The sequence below is a fragment of the Lutra lutra genome, chromosome 4 (genome assembly GCF_902655055.1).
Source record: "Lutra lutra chromosome 4, mLutLut1.2, whole genome shotgun sequence".
Classification (NCBI taxonomy): domain Eukaryota; kingdom Metazoa; phylum Chordata; class Mammalia; order Carnivora; family Mustelidae; genus Lutra; species Lutra lutra.
This window is the reverse complement of record NC_062281.1, coordinates 67,847,960-67,872,375: the sequence shown is the minus strand read 5'-3', so window position 1 is coordinate 67,872,375 and position 24,416 is coordinate 67,847,960. Positions and strand designations below refer to the sequence as shown.

The window sequence follows — 24,416 nt, the reverse complement described above, 5'->3', positions numbered from 1 at the left end:
TGCTTCATATCAAAGTTTTCCATTACCTGTAGCTGGTTTTCAGTCAGTAGGACTGAAACATAAGGTTATGATCTTTTTTTTTAATGCTAAGTCCTATATGAATAGGGATTAGGATAAATGGATGAAAAGCTTTTTTTAAACACAGTCATTTTTATTATTATTTATAGGTAACCCTATGCTCAAATGTGGGGCTTCTAGTGACAACCCCAAGATCAAGACTCTCATGCTCCACTGAGCCAGCCAAGCACCTCATTAATCTAAAATTGTGCTTCCCATTTTCTCACTTACCCTACATTTTCCTTTTGATCTTTGGGGGTTGTTTCCTTGTGAAGAGGAGTTGTAATGAGAACTTTCTGCCCACAAATAGGGGTTGATGTAAATGAAGGATTTTCTATATTAATTTGTTCATTTCCAGGGCATGTGTTGAAAAACTAAAAAAGAGCATTTAAAGACAATTTCTAGAATGTTAAAATCCCTACAGAAATATTAAACTGATAGGATTTTCAAAGATATTTTCAAATAGAAGATATTTCTCCACTCCTTCTAGAAAAGAATTAATAATATTTCATTTACATTCCACTTCAGGAAAATTAAGCTCCATAGGGCAGAAATTTTAATGTTGTTTATCACTGCTTCCCTAGCTCTTTTAAGTGTTTAGCATATAATAGGCTTTCAATAAATAGTTGCTTAACAAATATTCGAAAGTTACAAAACACAGTGAAATAATTTTATAACTGTATTATCAAATAAAAATCTATAGAAACCATAAATAGCTGCTATGCTAAATTTAACAGTTTCACATAACAGTGTAACTGGAAAAAAGTTTTATTATTTTATTAATATGCAATCTTTATCTTTTTCTTGATAAGTCTTTGAATTCTGAAAATAATAATGCTTTGCTGATAATATAGCTGTCTCAAAAATTGCTACAGAATTGCTATCAAGAATCCATTTTCTAGGGGCGCCTGGGTGGCTCAGTCGTTAAGCATCTGCCTTCAGCTCAGGACATGATCCCAGGGTTCTGGGATCAAGTCCCGCATCAGGATGCCTACTCAGTGAGGCGCCTGCCTCTCCCTCTCCCACTTCCCTTGTTTGTGTTCCCACTCTCTCTCTCTCTCTCTAATAAATAAATAAATAAAATCTTAAAAAAAAAAGAATCCATTTTCTAAAGGACACAATTTACTCATTGAATCTTAACTTACATATAATCATGAAATACCGACTGACTTTTGTAGCCAATGGAATAGAAAGAGTGGTAGGAAGAAGTGGAAATTATGTTAAGGCTACTTGGGGTTTTTTTTGTTTATGTTTTTGTTTACATATTTATTTATCTGAAAGAGCGAGAGAGATCACAAGTAGGCAGAGAGGCAGGCAGAGAGAGAGGGGGAAGCAGGCTCCCCACCGAGCAGAGAGCCTGATGCTTGGCTGATCCCAGGACCCTGAGACAATGACCTGAGCCGAAGGCAGAGGCTTAACCCTCTGAGCTACCCAGGCCTACCACGTTAAGGCTACTTGTAACTGGAATGAATCCTAGCTCTAACACTTCCAGCTCCTAAGATTTACAATACACTTAGCCATAAAATTAGTAGTCAAATGCTCTCAAAACCCTGCCATGGTGTCCATCACTTATAGGATAAAATTCAAGCTCTTTACTCTGGGATACAAGGTCTTTACTATCATGCCTCAACCTTCTCTGCTACTTTCCCCTTAGGATTTATTTTCAACAAAAATTGCTAGTGTTACAAACTCCAAAAATAGAAAATTACTAGTGTGCCCAACCCAGTTTCACCTTCCTCAGATGCTTTGTAACTCTGAGAGCTGGGGTGGTATCAGAAAATGCAACTATTCAAACTGTAGTCTGTATAAATGGCATCCCCTGAAGCACAGGGTAAATAATTTTCAGAGAACAAGTGTTTATGTACAGTCAGATTCTCCAACTTCCTAGCATCAAAGGACATCTCCAATAATATCCCAGCATCTTCCAAGTTTATTTGACCATTAAATTTCCTTCTTATTCCATAATACTTTTTAACCTCTACCAAGACACTTTCAGCAAACATCAGCTTCCTTCTCTTACTAACGGACTGTGGACAAATTAACTTCCGAAGTTGTTCCATCTAACTCCTGAGGTGTTTTGGAAGAGGATTAACTGAGATACTATAAGAAGAGTGTTTGGCATACAACCTGGAACACAGTATTCATTAAGAAAAATAGTATTATAAAATAACAGATATAGTTTGCCTTGTATCTCTTGTAAATATCTACTGCCCAAGGATGTAACTCCAAGAGAAAGTGGGTGGATATAACTCCAAGAGAAAGTGGGTATCTGTTCCTGACATCCTTAGAAAACCTTCAGACACATGAAATTCTTACAGTGAGCAGTTGTCTATGGATGTATACCTGATATCTGTTGAACGGGTTAATCAGGAAACTGGATCTCAGTCTCAACTCTGACATTAGATAACTGTGGGCAAACCATTTTACCTTTCTGGGCTTATTTCCTGATGAGTCCTATAAAGATGTACAACTACTTATCTAAAATATCCCTTTTAGCTCTAAAAATTTTAAGATACTATAACGTAACTACTACACCTTATGAGATAGCTTCTGATCTACCAGAGCTTAGCACTCTCATGTATACATATAAATACCTTATCCATTTTTATGTGTTATCAAAGCAACAAACTGCTAGTAAGGATATTAAGGATCTAATGTAGTTGAGCTCACCAACATTTGGAAACAAACAAAAACAACCCACTACCTGTGAAGGAGAAAATGGTAGTGTTTTCACCGGTGTGTGTTTTAGTGCTGTATTACCGCCATCAGTGAAAGAGCCATCGCTATGTTCGCTGCTGGGGGACTGACCCACTCGCATTCTTCTCTTCTTTCTGAGAATGGTTGGTGGAGTGCTAAACTTGGCCACATTTGGGGATGTTACAGGAACAGCCTCACTGTCTGCACCATTACAACTGTTTTTTTTCCCTTCAAGTACAAGGCTGACATTAAATTGACATTCCATGGCTCCTTCGTTGTGTTGAATTCTCATTAGTTTGACTGGGGTGGACTTGACAGGAGAAGCAGCAGTATCAGAAAGATCAAAACTGGTAACATCACTCCATGCTACAGGATCCTGCAATAAAATAAATCCTTAACTAAAGCTAATGCTTTAAACTAGTTAAATGTGATTTTGAACATAGAAAGACGACTTTTACAAAGTTAACTACTCGTTTTTTTCTTTTCTTACTCAACTTTTTTTTTTTTTTTAAAAGAAAGACTATTTGAGAGGAACAGATTATGGTTTTACTACAATTCCAATTTGGAACATTCTGAAATAATATTTCATCTAATTCAATAGCTGCAGCTTACTGTCAAAGTATCTTAAGTAAAAAGAACAAATTATTTTATGTTATTATCAAAGAATATAGTTCATAAAGCTTCACTCTATTCCACATCAGAAAAATACTATCAAATTTGATATAATTTGGTAATGTGTATGGAACATCTCCAAAATGGTCATACATTTGGATCCAAAAATTCAGTCTAACCTAAGGAAATAATCATGATTTTACACAAGGGTTTACATAATATATTCTGTAATTTTTAATACTGAAAAACTGGATACCATCTAAATGTTCAATAATAGTACACTGAGTAAATAAATTTTGTTACATTCATATGTAGAATAGTATGAAGTCATTAAAATTGAAGTCTGAAAAACAGTTAAGAAACCAAATACATGTTTATGATATAATGTAGAAAAAAAATCCACAAATAATACATAAAAGTATTTTTTGGTTTAAAAATACATGCACATATATATATATTATATGTATAATACACAGCCTGAAAGAAAATACTTCAAATTATTAACTCTGGGCTTCTGGAGGATTTTTCTTCTTTACAGTTTTGTCTAATTTCCAACTCTCTCTAATATGTTTGTATAACTTGTATAATAAAAAATTATTAAATTTTATTTTTTAAAAATTTTAGACCAAGTACATACTGAGATAGATATAAAGTTTTTTGTTTTTCCCAAGAGCCATTGCAAAAAATCAGAATAAAATTAAGCATGACATAAAAGGAATGCTTAAGATAAAACTGGTCAGTGTCCCTTAAACTAAGTTTCTGAACATGAAACCATGTAACTAAAATTGAGCTTTTGATAATCTCACAATTTCAAACTTACAGATTCAATAAGTTCTAGAGTCTCTGCAAATTCTGGGATGGTCTGTAGAGAGGACAGCACAGCATTTGCCTCTACGGCCAGGAACTTTGTGGGTGAATTCTGCTGAGCAGACAGAGTTTGATTTTCATCCATACTGTAAAACTCACTAGTGTGCTCCTCGAGGCTATTTAGAGTATTAGACATGCTATCATCCATGAGGAAACTACCAGACCAGCTAGAAAAGCTTCCAGGTTGCTAAAAGTACAAAAGAAATGTGAGTATTATTTGTCATTCTTAACCTAGGCATAAATTTGGCTTTTAAGTAAGAGTTTTTTCTAGGATACCATACTTCACAACATTTCAGCTAAAAAATATAATAGCAAATACATTGTCTTTCCTCAAAATGGATGTAAACTTTTTTTTCATTAAATATCTTGTCTATATTTCTTTTTTCTAACTAAATTGTTTTTAATTTATAAAGTCATGGTAAGATAAAACTAGCACATGTATACAACATAAAGTTCAAGCTCCCAGAATATGGTCTCTCTCTACCTTTTACCCTTCATCTCCCAACACTTTCACTCATTCGTCCTCCTTTCAGGGAATACCAAATACCCAACTATTGTTGTTGCAATTCCCACAGGGGTTACTCTTTGATCCTAAAATGCCTTTGCACATACTACTGCTCCCTTTATCTAGAATGCTCTCCAACATTGACCAGGGAAAACTTTTATTCTTCATTTAAGATACACTTCAAATATTGGAAAGTGGTCCATCTCATCATCCACTTTTACCTTTCCACTTACAATAATGTCCAGTTCATCTACTTTGCTAGAATATAATCATTGCCTTTCAAGAATGAGCTCAAATAGGATTTCTTCTAGGAACCCTTCTCTGACTACCTAAACCTTGGATAACTCTCTTATGTGCCCCCATAAAACTTTGTGACTTATTTTCTCACACTACTTCCTATTTCTTGTCTGTGTCCTCATTGCAGAATAAATCCTTTGAAGTCAGAGACTGTGTCATTTTTATCTCTCTGAAGAGGTACAGTTGGCAATTATCTTTTGAGCTTAGCTTCCTAGTGTCTCATAATAAAAAGCAAGAAAGGAGACCTTGAAAGGTCATGGTTAAGAAACAATATGCAATTCAAAAGTTGTTAAGAGTGGATCCTAAGAGTTCTCATTATAAGAAGAAAGTATTTTTCCCTTTTTCTTTTCTTCTTCTGTTTTGTACCTATATTAGATGACAGATGTTAACTAAACTTAATTGTGGTAATCGTTTCACAATATATATAAGTCAATTTATTATGCTGTATACCTTAAACATACAGTGCTGTAAGTCCTATCTCAATAAAACTTGGGAAAAATATGTAAAGTATATAGCTCTATCCAATAGAACTCTCAGAGATGCTGAAAATGCTCTTATATCTGAAACTTCTCATTATGAGAGGCACTAGCCGTAAGAGCAACCAAAATGTGACTAGTGCAACTGAGGAACTGAATTTTTAAATTTCATTTAAAATTAAATGGGGCTAGTAGCTACCATATTTTAGAAAGCACATTGTCCTATCCATAGGAAATACTCAATAAGTGGTCCCTATCATTTTTAAAAATAAAAATTACTAGAATGTGCTAGATAGTCGCAATAGCAAAATGTTAAGTTTCAAGTAAGGTGAAAAAAATTTCCAACATTGTTGTAAAATAAGTTCCACCTGTTTCAAAGTTTCTCCAAAATAAAAGAAACTAAAGCACTCTTATTAGCATAGACAACTTCTGAGTTTACAGTCACTTTCCGGAGATAGGTTACAAGCCATATGCATTTCAGTTAAATTTGGAGGTGGGAAAAAGATTCAAAAAGATGACTAGGGGGGCGCCTGGGTGGCTCAGTGGGTTAAGCCGCTGCCTTCGGCTCAGGTCATGATCTCAGGGTCCTGGGATCGAGTCCCGCATCGGGCTCTCTGCTCAGCAGGGAGCCTGCTTCCTCCTCTCTCTCTCTCTCTCTCTGCCTGCCTCTCCATCTACTTGTGATCTCTCTCTGTCAAATAAAATAAAAAAAAAAAAAGATGACTAGGCCCAATGGAAAAACCACAGAGTTGCATTCAGACTCAGCTGAATATAAATTTCTAACAACAAATTACCTACTCCGCAGAATTAACATAAGGATTACTGAGAACACATAAAACACATCTATAATGGTCGAACATAATGGATACTCAGTAAAATGACAATAATTACTATCAAATACTTTTAAGAATACTTTATATGTATATGGACTCTACTCCACTGGGTGTAGCAACTTCCCTCTAAAATCTAGAATCTCCAACCAGATATTTACAAGAGTGGATTTTAGATAAATAAGTTCTAAAAAAAAAAAAAAAGTAATAGCTTTCTTCATTTTAAAGCAAAATGCCATATCTTTTAGCTAGTTATATCTCCCTATCATTCCTGTCATTCCTAAAAATGACAGAAACTATCAAAAAAATTAAAAATGGTTTAAACATGATATGGTTATCCAGAAATGTGGACTCTCCAACCATAACTGTTTATTTCTTAATAAAATCAAAATTAATTTTAAAATAAGTGCACTTCAGGTCTTCCTATTTGTCCATGATTTTTGCAATTGCAAAACAAAAACTATGCTTCCTATGGCATGCATCTTGTCTGTTACAGTTAACAAATGTTTTTATTAACACTTTTAAATGGTATAAAGTCATCACCAGTTGCCTCATAACACTACTTCAAGAACTCAGTTATTCTATTTAGTAATTCTGCATTAGTTCCCAGTCACTGTGAATGGACAGTCCCCTCATTAACTCCCAAACCAAGAATAACCTTTTCCTAAATGCAAAAACTTAAAATTGTCATTTAAGTATAAACTTTCTTTCTTTTAATTCATCTAACATAGCCTAACTTAGCTAGAATGAATACCATTTATCCTAATTTAATACTCTTAATTATTCCCATCAACCAATATTCATATAAAAATTTCTTTAAAGAGGAGTGCTGGGTGGCTCAGTGGGTTAAAGCCTCTGCCTTTGGCTCAGGTCATGATCCCAGGGTCCTGGGATCCAGCCCTGCATAGGGCTCTCTGCTCAGCAGGGAGCCTGCTTCCCTTCTTCTCTCTCTGCCTGCCTCTCTGCCTACCTGTGATCTCTGTCTGTCAAATAAATAAATAAAATCTTTAAAAAAAAAACACATAAAATTTAAATGTGCCCTTTCCCTATAATTTCTTAAGTTATTTTTTTTTCCAATTTACCAAATTTGTATTCATAATATAGCAAATAGGAAAAAATGCTCAAGGACAGAATAAAAGCAATTTAGAAGCACATAAACCTCTACACATCTATTAAATTCTTTATTTTTCAAACATTTTTTTCTATTAAAGCTATCATTACCAGGAATGTCTAAAATAAAAAGAGCCAAAAATCATAATAAAAGCAAAGTCTATTCTAAACCAGACATCATTTTCACAAATATCATTATGCTACTAAATGATATATATACATATTCAATATATACATATTGAAGATCATACTTTAAGTCTCCTTGACATTTACAACTCAAGAAGCATCTTAATACAGAACAGAATACAAAATATGTTTAAAGTGTTATATATCAAAATCGGGCAATCTCAACACTGCAAAATAGAAAAAGTGTTTTCCATCCACATTAAAATCTGAAGTCATACTGAATAGTATATTAGTACATGAAAGTCAATGCTAATGAAAACTATAAAAGCACATAAAGGATTCTAACAAAATCTAAACACTTAAGCTTATTTCTTACCGATGAAACTCGCTTTCTTCTAACTTCATTCTCAGCTGACATAAGAAGCAACTCAAGTTCCTTTATTTTTTTTTCCTTATCAGGATCTTCATCAATGAAGGGTGGCTAAAGTAAGTTAAATAAAAGAGAAAGACATGCTACTTAAACAACTGTTTTATTATTATTATTATTATTATTACTGCTCTAATTTTTATCTTCCATGCAACATAAAATCTATTTTCTCTAATAAAGGTTAATACAACTAAATACCAAATGCTCAATATCACAATCTCTCTGGTATCTAAATATTTTCAACTTAACAGAAAAGATTTGGGAAATTTATTTTATTATTATTATTTTTTTAAGTAATCTCTACCCTCAACATGGGGTTCAAACTCATGAGCCCAAGATCAAGAGCCACATACTCTACGACTAAGCTAGCCAGATGCTCCCAGAATTAGGAAATTCAAATGCATGAAAAAAAAAGTATTCTGTATCATCTATATTAATTTAGAAATTAATGTCTGGAGTCTGTTTTATTAAATCACATGTATGCACAATTTATCTAATTTAAGAAAAATACAACCCGAATGCTTTACACTGGAAAAATGAAAGGACCGCCCTACTGGTGTTGTCAACCACCTAACATTTGTACATTTATATTTCTCAAACCCATTTATAAACTTTCTCCTTTAGCGTTAGAATATTCAAAATAAGCAGAACAGATAGTATTGTTTTTGTCCTAGTTTTATGAATGAGGAAATAAGACTATTAGACTTTCAAATATATGTTGGAAAGTGTTTCCTTTTTTTTGGGTTATAAATAAAAAGTTACCTGAATAAACGCAGAAGTCTGAACATGTTCTACACAATTGCCTTCAGGTGACACATACTGATAGCCTGGGATCTAAAAAGTATTTAAAATATTAGTATCATACATATAGCACTATATAATTTTTTAAAATCTAAGGTAAAGCATGAAAACTCTTGACAAAATAACAGCATTAAAAACTCAAAGTATCTCTGTTAACTTTGAAAATTCATTTATATAATAGTTTCTAATAACTAATCTTTGTTCTTAGAATCTATTAATGAAAAGTAACTCTTAGGAAAGACCTATCTTCTCCTGGATGAAATACAAGAATTACTTGGCATATATTTATCAGCAAATCAGTCTATTATCTACAAAATCCACCAAATTATTTTTTTACTGTGCTATTAGAAGGATTGCTCTATTTCTGGAAGAAGATAAAGTAATTGTTCTTATCTTTCAGAGGAAGGGCTTGATCCATATGAAGCACTCACAAAGACAGTGACTAAAGAAAGTTTTTCAATATTCATACCTCCTACTCCTATCACCACCCCATGCCAATCTCTGTGTAAAAAGATATGAAAACAGAGGATTCTTCTATCACTTGTCTTAGAAAAACAGTCAGAATCACTCGTGCTTTTTAATACTCTGACAACAGACCAAGAATTATTTTCTTTCTTTTCCAAAGCATCTGTAGTAAGAATTTTGGTTGCATGCAAATTTAGTGTGCAATGGTAGAAAGAAGCATGAGAAGGTATTTTTAAAAACCTAAAAACCTAATATAATAAGAAATTGTTTATTTTCCATAATGCCTACCTAAATCACTATCTGATGCAGAATCATAAAATACTACTAATATAGAAAGAACTTAACTTTCACAATACCTGATTTGTATGTTATCACTAAACTTTCAATGAATTAGAAACTTATTTTTCTCAATCTTTTCATTTAAATCTGTGACAGTATTTCACACCATTTTTTCTTTCAAGTCAAAATTAGAATGATTTTTTAGTAGCTTAAATGAGTTGAATTATGAATGCACAAATTTTTTAAGAATTATAAAAGTACAATAAACAATTCTTAAAGTACAAGAAATATCCTTATTTTCCAACATATTTTGATTGAGACTGTTAAACACTCCCTTGACCCCAAATAATTTTTAAAACTATGTTTCTATGAGTTAAAAAATAAATTTAAATAACCTTTCTAAGACAGAAGCAGAATGTTTCAGTTTATGCTGCTGAAATCTAGGACTCTAAAGAAAAATGTAAAGAAACAGACAATAAAAACCTTCAGGTACTGAGTATCAGCAGGTAACTATACTGTCTTCACATGTTTTCCTATTTGTAAACTAAGATGTCATTACTTTTTAAAAAGGATTCTTTTAAACTTATGTCCAAAAAATAAAGTCAGTTTAATGAGGTAAATTCAAATCAAATCTGTGCATACTAACCACAAGATTTTTAACACTCAGACAAATTTTATCTTTTGGTAGAAACTATTATTAAGTCCTGACTTAATCTTTACATTTTATGTGATAAAAACCAAGAATTGTTCAACACAAAAAATGGTATGACAGATAGGCAGACAGAAAAATATAAAACAAACCTTATGAAAACTCCTAAACTAATTTCTTGCAGAGAAGAAAATGCACTTCCCCTATCAGGAGCTTGGGAAATCTCTACTCTAATGAACCTGTCTAAACAAAGACTGACATCACTTAGTTGATTGGTTACTAGGGAGAAAAGTGAAATTGAGTGCCATCAAAGAACCAATTAATTATCTACCATACCTCCCAAAATGATGAATGGATTTTGACTATTTTCTCCTTAAAACCATTTTATACACACTTACCCCTTAGAGATAAGCAATACTACAATTACACAAAATATTTTTTTAAATGGAAACTACAATGGATGTTAAAGCACAGATGACCATAAGCTTTGAATCATAAATGAAGATTCAAAGGATGGTAGCATTAGGAAATGTAAATACTAAGTTTCTTAACTGGATAATATAAAAATTACCAAAAAAGGGAAACATTTTAATGAGTCTGTTTCCAAAATATTTATCAATCAAAAAAGTAGAGATGAACCTCCACTAATGGTTTAACAGCTAGTTATGGCAATTTTTTTGCAGTTTGGAAATTTAATTGTCTATTCCCCTTAATATATGCTATATCTGTTGTATTAAGAAACCAAACATCCTCCCAAATAACAACTAAAGAAATCTTTTAAATAATAAAGGTATTAAAAATATGTGCCTGAACAGGTATGTAAAACTGATTCTGGGTTTGCAAATGGTCCATAGTCGCACAAGGTTTGTGTTGAAGTTTCGATGAAGATCGTTCTGATTTTATTCCATCTTGTAAGTAGCCCTCCTGTTCCACTTTTCTTCGCATGGTAGAATTCCAATGATTTTTGATAGAATTATCAGTCCTAAGAAATGAAAGTGTATAATTTAAAAAGGAAAAAAAGGATTCCACAAATTTTAACACTGTATAAAGTGTACAAAGTGCTTAAAACAAATTTTTACAAATAATGAAACTAGATACTTTCTCAATTCAAATATAAACTGTCAGGCAGGCACAGTTCTAAACTGGAGATAAAGCAGTGATGACAAAGTCCCTGCTCTCATGAGGCTCACATTTGAAAGTGTGGCAGCATGGAAGGAGAGAAGAATAGAAAAACAAAAATTTAAATAAGAAGAAAAACATCAGTGCAAACTAAATTCAACAATACATAAAAAGATCATATACCATAACCAACTGGGATTTATTCTAAGGATACAAGGATGGTTCAATATCTGCAAAATCAATCAACACCATATTAACAAAATAAAGGATAAAAATCATATCATTTCAATAGATGCAGAAAAAGTATGTGATAAAATTCAACATCCATTTATGATAAAAACTCTCAACAAAGTGGGTACAACAGAGGAAACATATCTCAACATAATAAAAGCCATACAGGACAAATGCACAGCTAACATCAAAGTCTATGGTGAAAAGCTGAAAGCTCTGCCTCTAAGATAAGGAACAAGACAAGTATGCCCATTCTTGCCACTTTCATTCAACATAGTTTTGGAAGTCCTAGCCACGGCAACCAAACAAGAAAAAGAAAGAAAAGGTATCCAAATATGAAGAAGTAAAACTGTCACTATTTGCTGATGACATGACTATATATATATACAAAAAAAAAAAAAAAAACCCCATGTAAAGAATCCACCAAAAAAAATTAGAATAAGTGAATTCAGTAAAGTTGCAGGATGCAAAATCAGTACACAGAAATCTGTTGTGTTTCTAACACACTAATAACAAATTATCAAAAAGAAATTAAGAAAACAATACCAGTCACAGTTGCATCAAACAGAATATAATACCTAGGAAAAAATTGATCAAGGAAGTGAAAGATCTGTACTCTGAAAACTGTAAGACACTGATGAAAGAAACTTAAGATGGCACAAATAAATGGAAAGATAGACTATGCTTATAGACTGAAAGAATTATTAAAAAGTGCATACTACAAAAAGCAATCTACAGATTCAATGCAATCCCTACCAAAATACCAACGGCATTTTCATAGAGCTAGAATAAATAATCCTAAAATTTGTTACAGAACCACAAAAGGCCCCTACTAACCAAAGCAATCTTTAGAGAGAAGAACAAAGCTGGAAGTATCTCACTCCCAGATTTCAAACAACACTACAAAGTGATAGTAATCAAAACAGTATGGTAATGACACAAAACAGAAACATAAGTCAAAGGAACAGAATAGAGTCCAGAAACAAACCCATGTTTATACAGTCAATTAATCTTCAACAAATGAGGCAAGACCATACAATGGGGAAAAAAACAGTCTTACCAATAAATGGTGCTAGGAAAACAGGACGACTACATGAAAGGATGAAACTGGACAACTTTCATAAACAATATACAAAAATAAACTCAAAATAGATTAAATACTTAAATATAAGACCAGAGACCACAAAACTACTCAAAGTAAACAGGCAGTTAGCTCTTGCACATTGGTCTAAATAGTTTTTTCTTGAATCTGTCAGACAAGGGCAACAAAAACAAAAAGCACTACATCAAACTAAAAAGCTTCTACACGGGGCGCCTGGGTGGCTCAGTGGGTTAAGCCTCTGCCTTCGGCTCAGGTCATGATCTCAGGGTCCTGGGATCGAGCCCTGCATCGGGCTCTCTGCTCGGCGGGGAGCCTGCTTCCTCCTCTCTCTCTCTCTGCCTGCCTCTCTGCCTACTTGTGGTCTCTCTCTGTCAAGTAAATAAATAAAATCTTTAAAAAAAAAAATTAAAAAAAAAAAGCTTCTACACAGTGAAGGAAACCATCCATAAAACAAAAAGGCAACCTACTGAATGAGAGGAGATATTTGCAAATAATATAACCAATAGGGGTTAACATCCAAAATACATAAAGAACTCATACAACTCAATATAAAAAAAAAATTAAAAATGGGGAGAGAACATGAACAGATATTTCTCCAAAGAAGGCATACAAATGGCTACTAGACTTAAAAAGATGCTCACTAATCGTCAGGGAAATGCAAATCAAAACCACAATGACCCAGGGCGCCGGGGTGGCTCAGTCAGTTAAGTGGCTGCCTTTGGCTCACGTCATGATCTCAGGGGTTCTGGGATTGAGCCCCACATCAGGCTCCCTGCTCAGCAGAGAGCCTACTTGTCCCTCTCCCTCTGTGTGCCACTCTGTCTACTTGTACTCTCTATCTCTCTGTCAAATAAATAAAACAAAACAAAACACAATGACCTATCACCTTATGCAGGTCAGAATAGCTACTATCAAAAATGACAAGAAAAAACAAGTGTTGGCAGGGATGTGGAAAAAAAAGAACCCTCATGAACTCTTGATGGGAATGCAAAAAGATACAGCCACCATGGAAAACAGTATGAAGATTCCACAAAAAATTAAAAGTAAAACTACCACATGATCCAGTAATTCCATTTCTGGAAATTTATCTGAAAAAAACGAAAACACTAATACAAAGATATATGCACACCCATGTTCACTGCAGCATTATTTACAGCCAAGATATGGAATCAACCCAAGTGGCCACTGAAAGATGAACAGAAAAAGAAGATGTAGTGTATGCATGCAATGGAATATTACTCAGGCATAAAAAATGAAATCTTGTCATTCACAACATGGAGGGACCTAGAGGGCACTATGCTAAGTGAAAAAAGTCAGATAAAGATATATACCATAGAATTTCACTTATCTGTAGAACCTAAAGAACAAAACAAACAGAACAGAACAGAAATAGACTCATGGATACATAAACAAGGTGGTGGCTGCTGGCGGGCGGGGGGGGGGGTTGGGCAGAGGTTGAGCGGAGAGCAGGGAATAGGGGAAGGAGATTAAAAGTACAAACTTCCAGCTATAAAACAAATAAGACATGGGGATACAATGTACAGCATAGGGAATATAATTAATAATACATAACAATTTTGTATGGTGACAGATGGTAGCTAGATTTAGCTTGGTGATCACTTAAAAATGTATATAAATGTTAAATTACCAAGTTGTACACCTGAAAATAATATAATATTACATGTCCAAAACACTTCACTTGGAAAAAAGCAAAGAAAAACATCAGCACAATGCAGATCATTAAAGTAAGATAAGAAAAGTGAGTAACTAGGGTAATTTGATAGGTGGTCTAGGAAAGCCTCTGTGAGGTGACAGTGAAGCTACGACTGAATAACAGGAATGAACCTGCCATACAAGGGGAGAAAAAAAGAGCATTCCATATAAAGACTTAGAGAGGGCAAAGGCCTAAAAGCCAGGAACAAACATGGTCAAGAAAAACAAACCACAAATTAGAGAATCCCAATATTTTTTCACTACAATACCTATGTTGGAAAGAGTTCACTGGTTTCCTTTTTAACTAAACTTGCCTTTATAAAGTGGAAACCTTCAACCTACAGTTACTTGTAGTATAAATTCCATCCTCCATAAAATATACAAACATTTACTGAAAATCAACTACATACATAAAGTGTTAAGGCTCTTTATATTAAGGCTAGCTTCAGTGGACAGTAAAAAGATATATAAAAGACTGAAAACATCAGAAGTTCCTAAGCCTGGTTTGGTAAAAAACATGATGTTTTAATTTCCTTACTCACAAAAAAAGACAGCATTGTTTGCTTTGCATATTTCATTACTATATGAAAATTAAATATATAGGTAAAAGCATTTTATGAAGTACCATACAGAGACTACAACAATAAAAAAAAATGCATACCTTCGAGTGAGGTATGGATTTTCCTAAGGTTGCTGGTCTACTGTACTACAGACAATCAGGAAACATTTGAACCAGTGCAATGTATACAGGGGCATATCACCTTCCCTTAGGGAAATTTTGTATTTTAGCCACATGGATATATATACTACTCCCATGATTTGAATCATACCATAATTAAGAATTGAATTTTCTCTAATGAACTGCCATAGCTTATTTCAGCCAATGTATCTGCTATTCTCTGGTCTTATGCATAGAATACAATATGAAAGAAATCTCTTCCATTTAGATTCCGTTCCAACCAGGTTTGTACAAAAAAGGTCTGACTGGCAATGATATGTAAACAATCTGGGGAGTATATTAACTGTTCACATAATCTAAAGGCCCATTATTTTACTGCACAAATTACTGCTATAAAATATTAAAAATGTAATTCTATCCCTTACACAGAATTTATTACAAATAGGTGCAAAGATTCCCTGTCTAAATTTCAATTATAAATAAAAGTCATGGGGATCCTTGTAAACATATTTAATAGTAACTTAATAAAGATCAAGTTTAAGTACAGGGAAATGTATATACACGTATACAAGCACCTTCCAGGAAGTAGTTTGGCAATTTCTGCCCAACGATTTCCCAACCGCTTATGTGCTTCATAGATGATCCTGTCCTCCTCTTCTGTCCAGGAAGATTTCTTTACCTCAGGATTCAGATGATTATGCCATCTTTCTCTACACTGCTTGCCTATTCTTCCTTTCAAATGTTTTGCAATTAAAGACCATCTTTTTGGCCCATATTTCTGAACTAATTCAATAACCTAAGAAACAGAAAAACAAAGTTTAAAAAACCATTATCTTTTTAAAAAATAAATAACTCGTGGGGATGTAATGTACAGTGTGGGGACTATAGTTAACAATATCGTAATGCACATCTGAAAGCTGCTAAATAGATCTTAAAAATTCTCATCACAAGAAAAAATTTTTTGCAGCTACATATGGTGACAGATAACCAGACTCATCGTTGTGATCATTTAGCAATAAATACAAATAGCAAATCATGATGTGGTACACTTGAAACTAATATAGTGTTATATGTCAATGATACCTCAATTAAAAAAATTATTACCTTGACAGAATTTTAAAACGTAACTCAAGAATACTATTTTTAATGCATTAAATCCAAACCACAACAAGTTTTCTAATACTCATTCATCATTTGCCAAGTACAGAAATACAAACTTATCTAAAATATAAGGTGCTAATTAAAGCAAGTTGTAAGTTAAATTGTTTTCATTGAAAATTAACTTAAGACAACAGTAAAGATGCTGAGACTTATAGATTTTCTACTTTTATATCTTTTTTTAAAAAGCTTCAGCTGAAAGCCAAATAAATCAGTTTGGAAGAAAGAAGGATCTAGAAATTTACCATCTTCATTTCTTCCTTTCTCACACTAAAAGGATACAGATCACACATTGTAAAACCTATCACTGGCCATCAATTAAACCAGATCAGTTCTGAGCCTGGTGAATTTTGTTGTTGTTTTTGTTGTTGTGGGGGCAGGGTAGGAAACATGCCCTAATTCCCCGACTACATTAATGTTTCTGCAATAAAGAACATGAACTAAAGGTCAATTCCTAGAGGAGGGCAGCAACATCCCTATTCTTCTCAGACTTTTATAAGACAAGGAATTACCTTAGTTTTTTAAGTCATCCAACTCTTTAGAAACACGATGCTCTGCTCTCTCTCTTATTTGGGGGCTCATTATAGGTCAAGAGGGATAGTTAAGAATGACTTTCTTACATATCATGTTATCAGATAAAATAAAAATTAAAAATTGTTTCGAAAATGTTGACTCTATTTTCAACAAGAAGCTACACCCTAAATGTTGCTAACTTAAGCTCTAAATAAGAGTAAGCTGACAGCATTTTTCCTTCTGTAAACCAAACTCTTAGAAAGAAAAAGCTATATATATTATACTTGCTTTGACGTGATTCAGAAAAACTATATTTCAAGACACTCAACTTTCAATTCTTCTACAAGCAGCACCCAAAGAACAAAATCAACGTGATTTAAACATATTCTTTGTGACAAAACAATGTATTAGGAAGAAAAAAAAAGCCAGTCCACCTACACAGTCAGAATAAAGAATATGAACACATTACCCTCTGATCTTCTTCTTTAGTCCAGGGACCCTTTATCAATTCTGGATTTAAAACTTTCTGCCATCGATGCTGGCACTGAAAATCTGAACGATTCTGAAAGAATTGATGATTTTGTTATTGAACAACTGTCTTCCAGAAAGCAAGTCAGCCTAAATTCAAGAAGCAAGTCTTCAAGAATAATGTATTCAATAATATTCTGTAAACTGGGAGTCCCTAGGTGACTCAGTCAGTTAAACATCTGCCTTTGGTTCAGGTCATGATCCCAGCATCCTGGCATCAAGACCCACATCGGGCTCCCTGCTCAGTGGGGAGCCTGCTTCTGCTTCTCCCTCTCCCTTTGCCTGTTCCCCTGCTTGCTGTCCCTCTCACTCTCTTTCAAATAAATAAATTAAAATCTTCAAAAAAAAAAAGAAAAGAAAAGAAATGTTGGGTTAGGTCAGAAGGTGGATTCAAGTAGGTTGGCCAAGAGCAAACATGTCAGAAGTGGATTTTGGAATCCCTCTGGAGCTCCTTCCCCCTTCACCCCTCTGCTGGCCTCTTATTCTGGACTCACTCACTACAGACCCCTCCCAGGTCCTCATGTCCCTGTGGTACATTTGGCCGAGTGTCATTACCTGGGTGCACTCTCCCTCTGTGCTCTCTCTCAAATAAAGAAATAAAATCTTTAAAAAAAAAATTATTTGAACTATAGTATTTCTCAGGGCACCTGGGTGGATTAGTCAGTTAAGCGTCTGTCTTCAGCTCAGATCATGATCTCAGAGTCCTGGAAGCGGCCCCTGTCCTAGGGCTACCTGCTTAGCAAGCAGTCTGCTTCTCCCTCTCCCTCTGACCCTCCCCAAACTCATACAGGCTCTCTCTCAAATTAAAAAAAAAAAAAAAAAAAAAAAAAGCTTAAATTGTAATATTTATCTTACATGCCTGTGTCTTGATTCATTTTTAAATTAGAGCCTTTGGCAGAGCTTAGACTATATATATTATTTTAATTTATAAGTATGTATCTCTACAGTGTGCCTTATAGCAAAATGCGAAGTTATTTAACACAGATGTTACCATAAAGAAATGTATCCAATATTGAGGAATAAAAGAGAGTAGACAGAAAACTATACAAAGCAGACCTTATGAACTCAAAGAGCATAGCAATCTGAATTGATACAGTACAGCAGTACTTAAACCTAACTTTTTACAATTTAAAAACCCCTAAAGGCATTACTAGGCCACTGCATGGCATTTTAAGGATTTTTATAAAAGATGACCTTCAAGTTTTCAAGAAAAAACAATATAGCTATATGAAAGATTATGTAACTGATATAGTTCAATTATTTAAATGTTGAGGCTTAAAAGGAAAATGAATTTACCATGATGAAAAAGCCTTATGTGGAAACATTCCAAATTCCAAAAATCATTAACAAATGAAGTAGTCAATTCATGACCTAGTAACTCTTACATATAATAATAATATATAATAATAATAACAAAACATTTAACTTCATGACTGATTCAGAGTTTACAAAAATACTAGTTCATATACAGGATTCTGGATAATGTTGATTACCAGTGGCTGTCTCTGTGCCTAGTGGATCTCAAATTATGTTTATTTAAGCTGTTTTTCTTTATTTATGGCTTCTAAACATCAATGCTGATCCACTTTAAGGCTATCATTTTCTTCAAAATAATCAGGCAGTTTCTGCATGTCCTGTAGCATTTCTCTGTTTCCTTCATTTACTGCTATATCACTGAAGATAAACTAATAAAACTAATACAAATAACTTCTAATTTAGTTTGCATTTACTGAACACCTGCTAAATGGCAGGGAATATGCCAAAATCCTATATATGTTATTTCTAATTCTAACAATATTACAAAAACAGTACTATTACTTCCATATTATAGATAAAGAAGCTGAAAATCAAAGAGGTTAAATAATTTTTCTAAGACCAAACAGCTAATGGAGCTGACACTTAAATATAGTTTAGACTGACAATAAGAATTATGCTCTTTTCATTATCTGTTCTCAATTTTCAGGTTATGTTGAAAAGCATCATAAGAATTTAGAAAGAACATGGGTGACCTGGTTTCTGAAACCCATGGTAGTCAAAACAGAAATTCAAATATGAATATTTTGCCTTTAATGTAGTAAGGAACAAAAGGAATGTATGTGAAAACACTTTGTAAATTATAAAATTACATACTAATGAATAGTATGTGAATAGTATGATGAACAATTAAGTATAATTCTTTTAAAAATCAATAACACCTTAAAATGCAAACATTAGATAACAAACTTTTAAAAGATCTTTTTCTGATTTTATTGATCAGCTGCCAAAAGATTTCAATGTATTTAACTTCTTTTAAATGTTTTAACGTTTATCAACAAATATTTATAAAGCCCTAACCAAACTTAGCATCATTTTCATTTTAGATTAATAATCTTTTTAGGCCCCTATATAAACTAATTATTAGAAAATCAGATTTTCTGATCTTTGGCCACACTATAGGAAGATCAGAACAACAGAGATGTTTTTAGCAAGGAAACCTAAGTCTAAAATAATAAAGACACATTTCTGAAAAAGAGCAAATTTAATCCAATGACCTATATCATCCATGTTATAAATATAATAGTTGACTTACTTGAAGATGACTAGCAATTAGAGTCCAATCATCAGTTCCATGTTGTTCAACCAACTTCTTTAACTTATCATCCTATTAAAACAGGAATGAAAATTAGAAAGCTTTCTTCCCCCACCAATAACTCTCCAATTCTTTCATGTCATATCTGACAGCCATCTGTAGAAGGACAAGCCACTATAATACAAGCTTTCCCATTTACTCTACTCTTTCTGTCAGTCTCAACATCAAACTGCTATTCACACCCCTGGTGGAAGAAAAATAGGTGCACATTAGTTGATGAATAACTTTTCTCATGTTTTGCTTTTCAGTATCTTTCTATCTTTATTAAATATTATTATTAACAAGTAAATACAAGTATGAAATTAGTAAGCGTTATCACATAATTACCTCATCTCTTGTCCATTTTACTCTGTTCCAGAGTTTCTTCAATCCTTTTTGTTGTGGTACTTCATAATCATGATCAGCATACTGAAGGTCATCATCCTCATCCTCGCTAAAAAAATAAATTAAAAGCCACAATTGTGAAATCAAGAATTACACGTAAACTTGTGAATTCAATCTTTGAAACTGTGTATACAGGTATGACTGAAGCAGCCACTTAGACTGACAGACATACATCAAATTAGATTATTGAAAATATAAAAAATTAAGAGTCATTCAATTGGTAATAGCTATAGTTCTTACTGACACCAGAGAAATGATAAGCCACCAGGGGTCAATTGATAACCTCTATGTATGCTAAAGAGTTTGGCTTTTATTCTTTATTTGACCTTTATCCTAAAGAGTTAAAGGACTTCAAGTAAGAGAAAGACAAATATCTCGTGTTTCAGAAAAATCACTGGCAGGAATGTGGAGAAATGGAGGAAGGAAGACCAATTACTAATCTTTTACAATAACCCAAGTAAGAAATTATTAGAGCCTGACAATGGTAAGGGTAAAATACAAAACAAAGTTACATCTAGTTAAAACAAACAATGGAAGAAATGATCTATAAAGAACTCCTCAAACTCCATGCCCAAAAAACAGATAATTATGTCAAAAAATACGCAGAAGAAATGAACAGACACTTCTTCAAAGAAGACATACAAATGGCTAATAGACACATGAAAAAATGTTCATCATCACTAGCCATCAGGGAAATTCAAATCAAAACCACATTGAGATTCCACCTTACACCAGTTAGAATGGCAAAAATCAACAGGACAAGAAACAACAAGTGTTGGAGAGGATGTGGAGAAAGGAGAATCCTCTAACATTGTTGGTGGGAATTCAAGTTGGTGCAGCAACTTTGGAAAACAGTGTGGAGATTGCTCAAAAAATTAAAATTGAGCTACCTTATGACCCTGCAATTGTACTACTGGGTATTTACCCCAAAGATACAGATATAGTGAAAAGAAGGGCCACAGGTACCCCATGTTCATAGCAGCAATGTCCACAATCGCCAAACTGTGGAAAGAGCTGAGATGCCCTTCTACAGATGAATGGATAAAAAAGATGTGATCCAGGGGCACCTGGGTGGCTCAGTGGGTTAAGCCTCTGCCTTCGGCTCAGATCATGATCCCAGGGTTCTGGGATCGAGCCCCGCATGGTGCTCTCTGCTCAGCAGGGAGCCTGCTTCCTCCTCTCTCACTCTCTGCCTGCCTCTCTGCCTACTTGTGATCTCTCTGTCAAATAAATAAAATCTTTAAAAAAAAAAAAAGAAGATGTGGTCCATATATACAATGGAATATTACAGCCATCGGACAGGATGAATACCCAACCTTTGTATCAACATGGAGGAGATTATACTGAGTAAAGTCAAGCAGAGAAAGTCAATTATCATATGGTTTCACTTACCTGTGGAGCATAAGGAATAACATGGAGGACACTGGGAGTTGGAGAGGAGAAGTGAGTTGGGAGAAATCAGAGGGGGAGACGAACCATGAGAGACTGTGGACTCTGAGAAACAAACTGAGGGTTTAGAAAGGAGGGGGTGGGAGGATGGGTGACCCTGGTGGTGGGTATTAAGGAGGGCACGTATTGCATGGAGCACTGGGTATGGTGCATAAACAATGAATCTTGGAACACTGAAAAAAGTAAAATAAAATTAGGACGTTAAAAAAAAAAAAAAGAAAGGTGGAAACAAGAGGATTTTGCAAGGAGTAAGGATACCTCCAAAACTTCTGATTTTGTGAGCATAAACAGAGCTATCCCCTGAGACAAAGAATAGAAGGAAGGGGTGCCTGGGTGGCTCAGTCAGTTAAGCATCTGCCTTTGGCTCAGGTCATGATTCCAGGATCCTGGGATCAGCCCTGCATCGGGCTCCTTACTCAGCAGGGAGCCTGCTTCTCCCTCTCCCTCTTTCTGCTGCTCCCCCTGCTGTGCTCTCTTTCTTTCTGTCAAATAAATAAATAAAACCTTAAAAAAAAAAAGAGTAGAAGGAAAAACAGAACTTTGAAAGGGAGAAGAGAATGGGGAGGGTAGGCAGTTTTGGACTAGCTGATTTCAAGGCACTTGAGGAATATACAAGTGAATAATCTTGAACAGCACTGTCCAATAAAAATATAACAGATATGGACATTGGGGAGGGTATGTGCTATTGAAAGTACTGTGAATTGTGCACGACTGACAATTCACAGACTGTACCCCTGAAGCAAATAATAACATTATATGTTAATTAAAAATTTAAAAAATTTTAAAAAAGAAATATAACACAGTCACATATCTAATTTCCTGGTAGCCACATTTTAAAAATAGAAACAGGTCAAAATAATGTTAATTATTTAACCCAATATATTAAAAAATTACCACTTCAACACATACTCAACATAATCATGAACTAGTTTACATTTCTTTTTTTACTCACTAAAGTCTCAAAAAATCTAGTGTGTATTTTATAGTTAGAGTACATTGTAATTCAGACTAACCACATTTCAATAGCTTAATAGCAGCATGTGCTATGAGGGGGAATGGCTATTTTGTTGGGCAGAGCAGATCTAGGAAGGCAAATGGGCACATGGATCTTCTGCTCAGGTAAGAGGCCTCGGATAGACACACAGTTTTGGCAATCACCAGCATACAGAAAACAGTTAAAGCCATGAGAACATGAAACCCCAGAAAAGAGGGCAGATCTTTATGATAAGCTGGAATAGAGGATTTTGAGTAGTTAGATTGAAGACAGTCATGAGCATCTGAAAATAATAAGAGCTAATTTATTTAAACTTTCTAAGTACCAGACATTAGGTAGTCTCTGAAATTTCTGTCTTAAAACCCCACAACAACCCCAAGAGGGAAATATTACTATTCCCACTTTACAGAAAAGGAAGACTTTGACCTAGAAAAGTAACTTCTTGCCCACAGTTATACCAAATGTATCATGACTGAACTCCAAAATGCACTATTTAACCAGTATACTGCCACATACTAGAGAAATAGGGAAGAGGATACCAAGAAGCTGGAAGATACCAAAGATAAACCTGAAGTACATTTTGAAATCAGAACAAGATTTAGTTATAACTTAACTACTTATTTTGCATCCCTGTACATATTAACCTCTTAGGGCTTTAGTTTACCTGTTTGTGAAATAAGGATAATATATTAATACTACCTACCTTATAGTGCATCTTTAAGGATAAAATTAAATGAAAAAACATATAAAACACCTCATATAGCACATAGCACAAAGAGGTAGCTCAATATTAGTATTATGTGCATAGGCTGACTGTCCAACATTCAAGATTATTTCTGCTTTATTATATCCAACTCTTTTCTAAAAATATGCTCTGATTTCAAACTGCTCAAGTTTGATGATTAACCTCTAATGTAATATATTTAGAACATATGGATAGTTCCCAATATCTACATATAGTTTCTTACAAAACTGAAAAATGAAGGTCTAGATTTAATACTCTCTATAGATCCTTTACAGGAACTTCTGATTTCCCTTGATTTGTCAATTCTATAGGACCAAATTTTTTTTTTTTTTTTAAGAAGGCTCCATGCACAATGTGGGGGTTGAACTCGTGACCCTGAGGTCAAGAGTCACATGTTCTACCAACTGAGCCAGCCTGGCATCCCCCAGGACCAAAGTTCTTCATATCAACCAAGCAAGACACAAAGATCCCCAACTCCCCTACCTATATAAACTATCTATCTGCTTCAGTTTTAACATTCCAGTGCTCTCTCCCTAAAACAATAATCTGCCAGTCCTATGCTTGTTTTGTTGAACTAATCTGGAAATAAAGACACAAGTTTAAATAAATAAACACCTGTAATTTGCTGCCATCTTCAGCTACCAGAAATATCCACCCGATTAGCCAAGATTAAATAGTTAAAATGGAGATGGTTCATGATCCAATGACTTAATAAATTTCTCATTTCCTTTTTTTAAAGATTTTATTTATTTCCTTGACAGCGAGCAAGCAGAAGTAAGCAGAGTGTCAGGAAGAGGAAGAGGGAGCAGCAGGCTTTCCACTGAGCAGGGAGCTCAATCCCAGGACCTTGGAATCATGACCTGACCCAAAGGCAGATGTTTAATTGAGCCACACAGGTGCCCCAACTTAATACATCTTTTTTTTTAAATTTCTTTTCAGCATAACAGTATTCATTGTATTCACTCAGCATAATC

General features: G+C 34.1%; 1 protein-coding gene across 3 annotated transcripts in view; it reads right to left on the bottom strand.

Annotated features, from left to right (window-relative positions):
• MYBL1 (MYB proto-oncogene like 1) overlaps window positions 1-24,416 on the bottom strand; it is a 40,005-nt gene that overhangs the window by 9,347 nt on the left and 6,242 nt on the right. For 2 of the 3 annotated variants that reach the window (XM_047727459.1, XM_047727461.1), the window contains exons 2-11: window positions 20,198-20,303; window positions 19,811-19,882; window positions 17,183-17,275; window positions 15,618-15,838; window positions 11,006-11,180; window positions 8,767-8,838; window positions 7,954-8,058; window positions 4,187-4,420; window positions 2,762-3,130; window positions 289-431 (exon numbers count right to left, since the gene is read on the bottom strand). In XM_047727459.1, the coding sequence (XP_047583415.1) occupies window positions 289-431; window positions 2,762-3,130; window positions 4,187-4,420; window positions 7,954-8,058; window positions 8,767-8,838; window positions 11,006-11,180; window positions 15,618-15,838; window positions 17,183-17,275; window positions 19,811-19,882; window positions 20,198-20,303 (1,590 nt within the window). The remainder of the gene's footprint in view (window positions 1-288; window positions 432-2,761; window positions 3,131-4,186; window positions 4,421-7,953; window positions 8,059-8,766; window positions 8,839-11,005; window positions 11,181-15,617; window positions 15,839-17,182; window positions 17,276-19,810; window positions 19,883-20,197; window positions 20,304-24,416) is intronic. The other variant, XM_047727460.1, reaches the window with a different exon arrangement.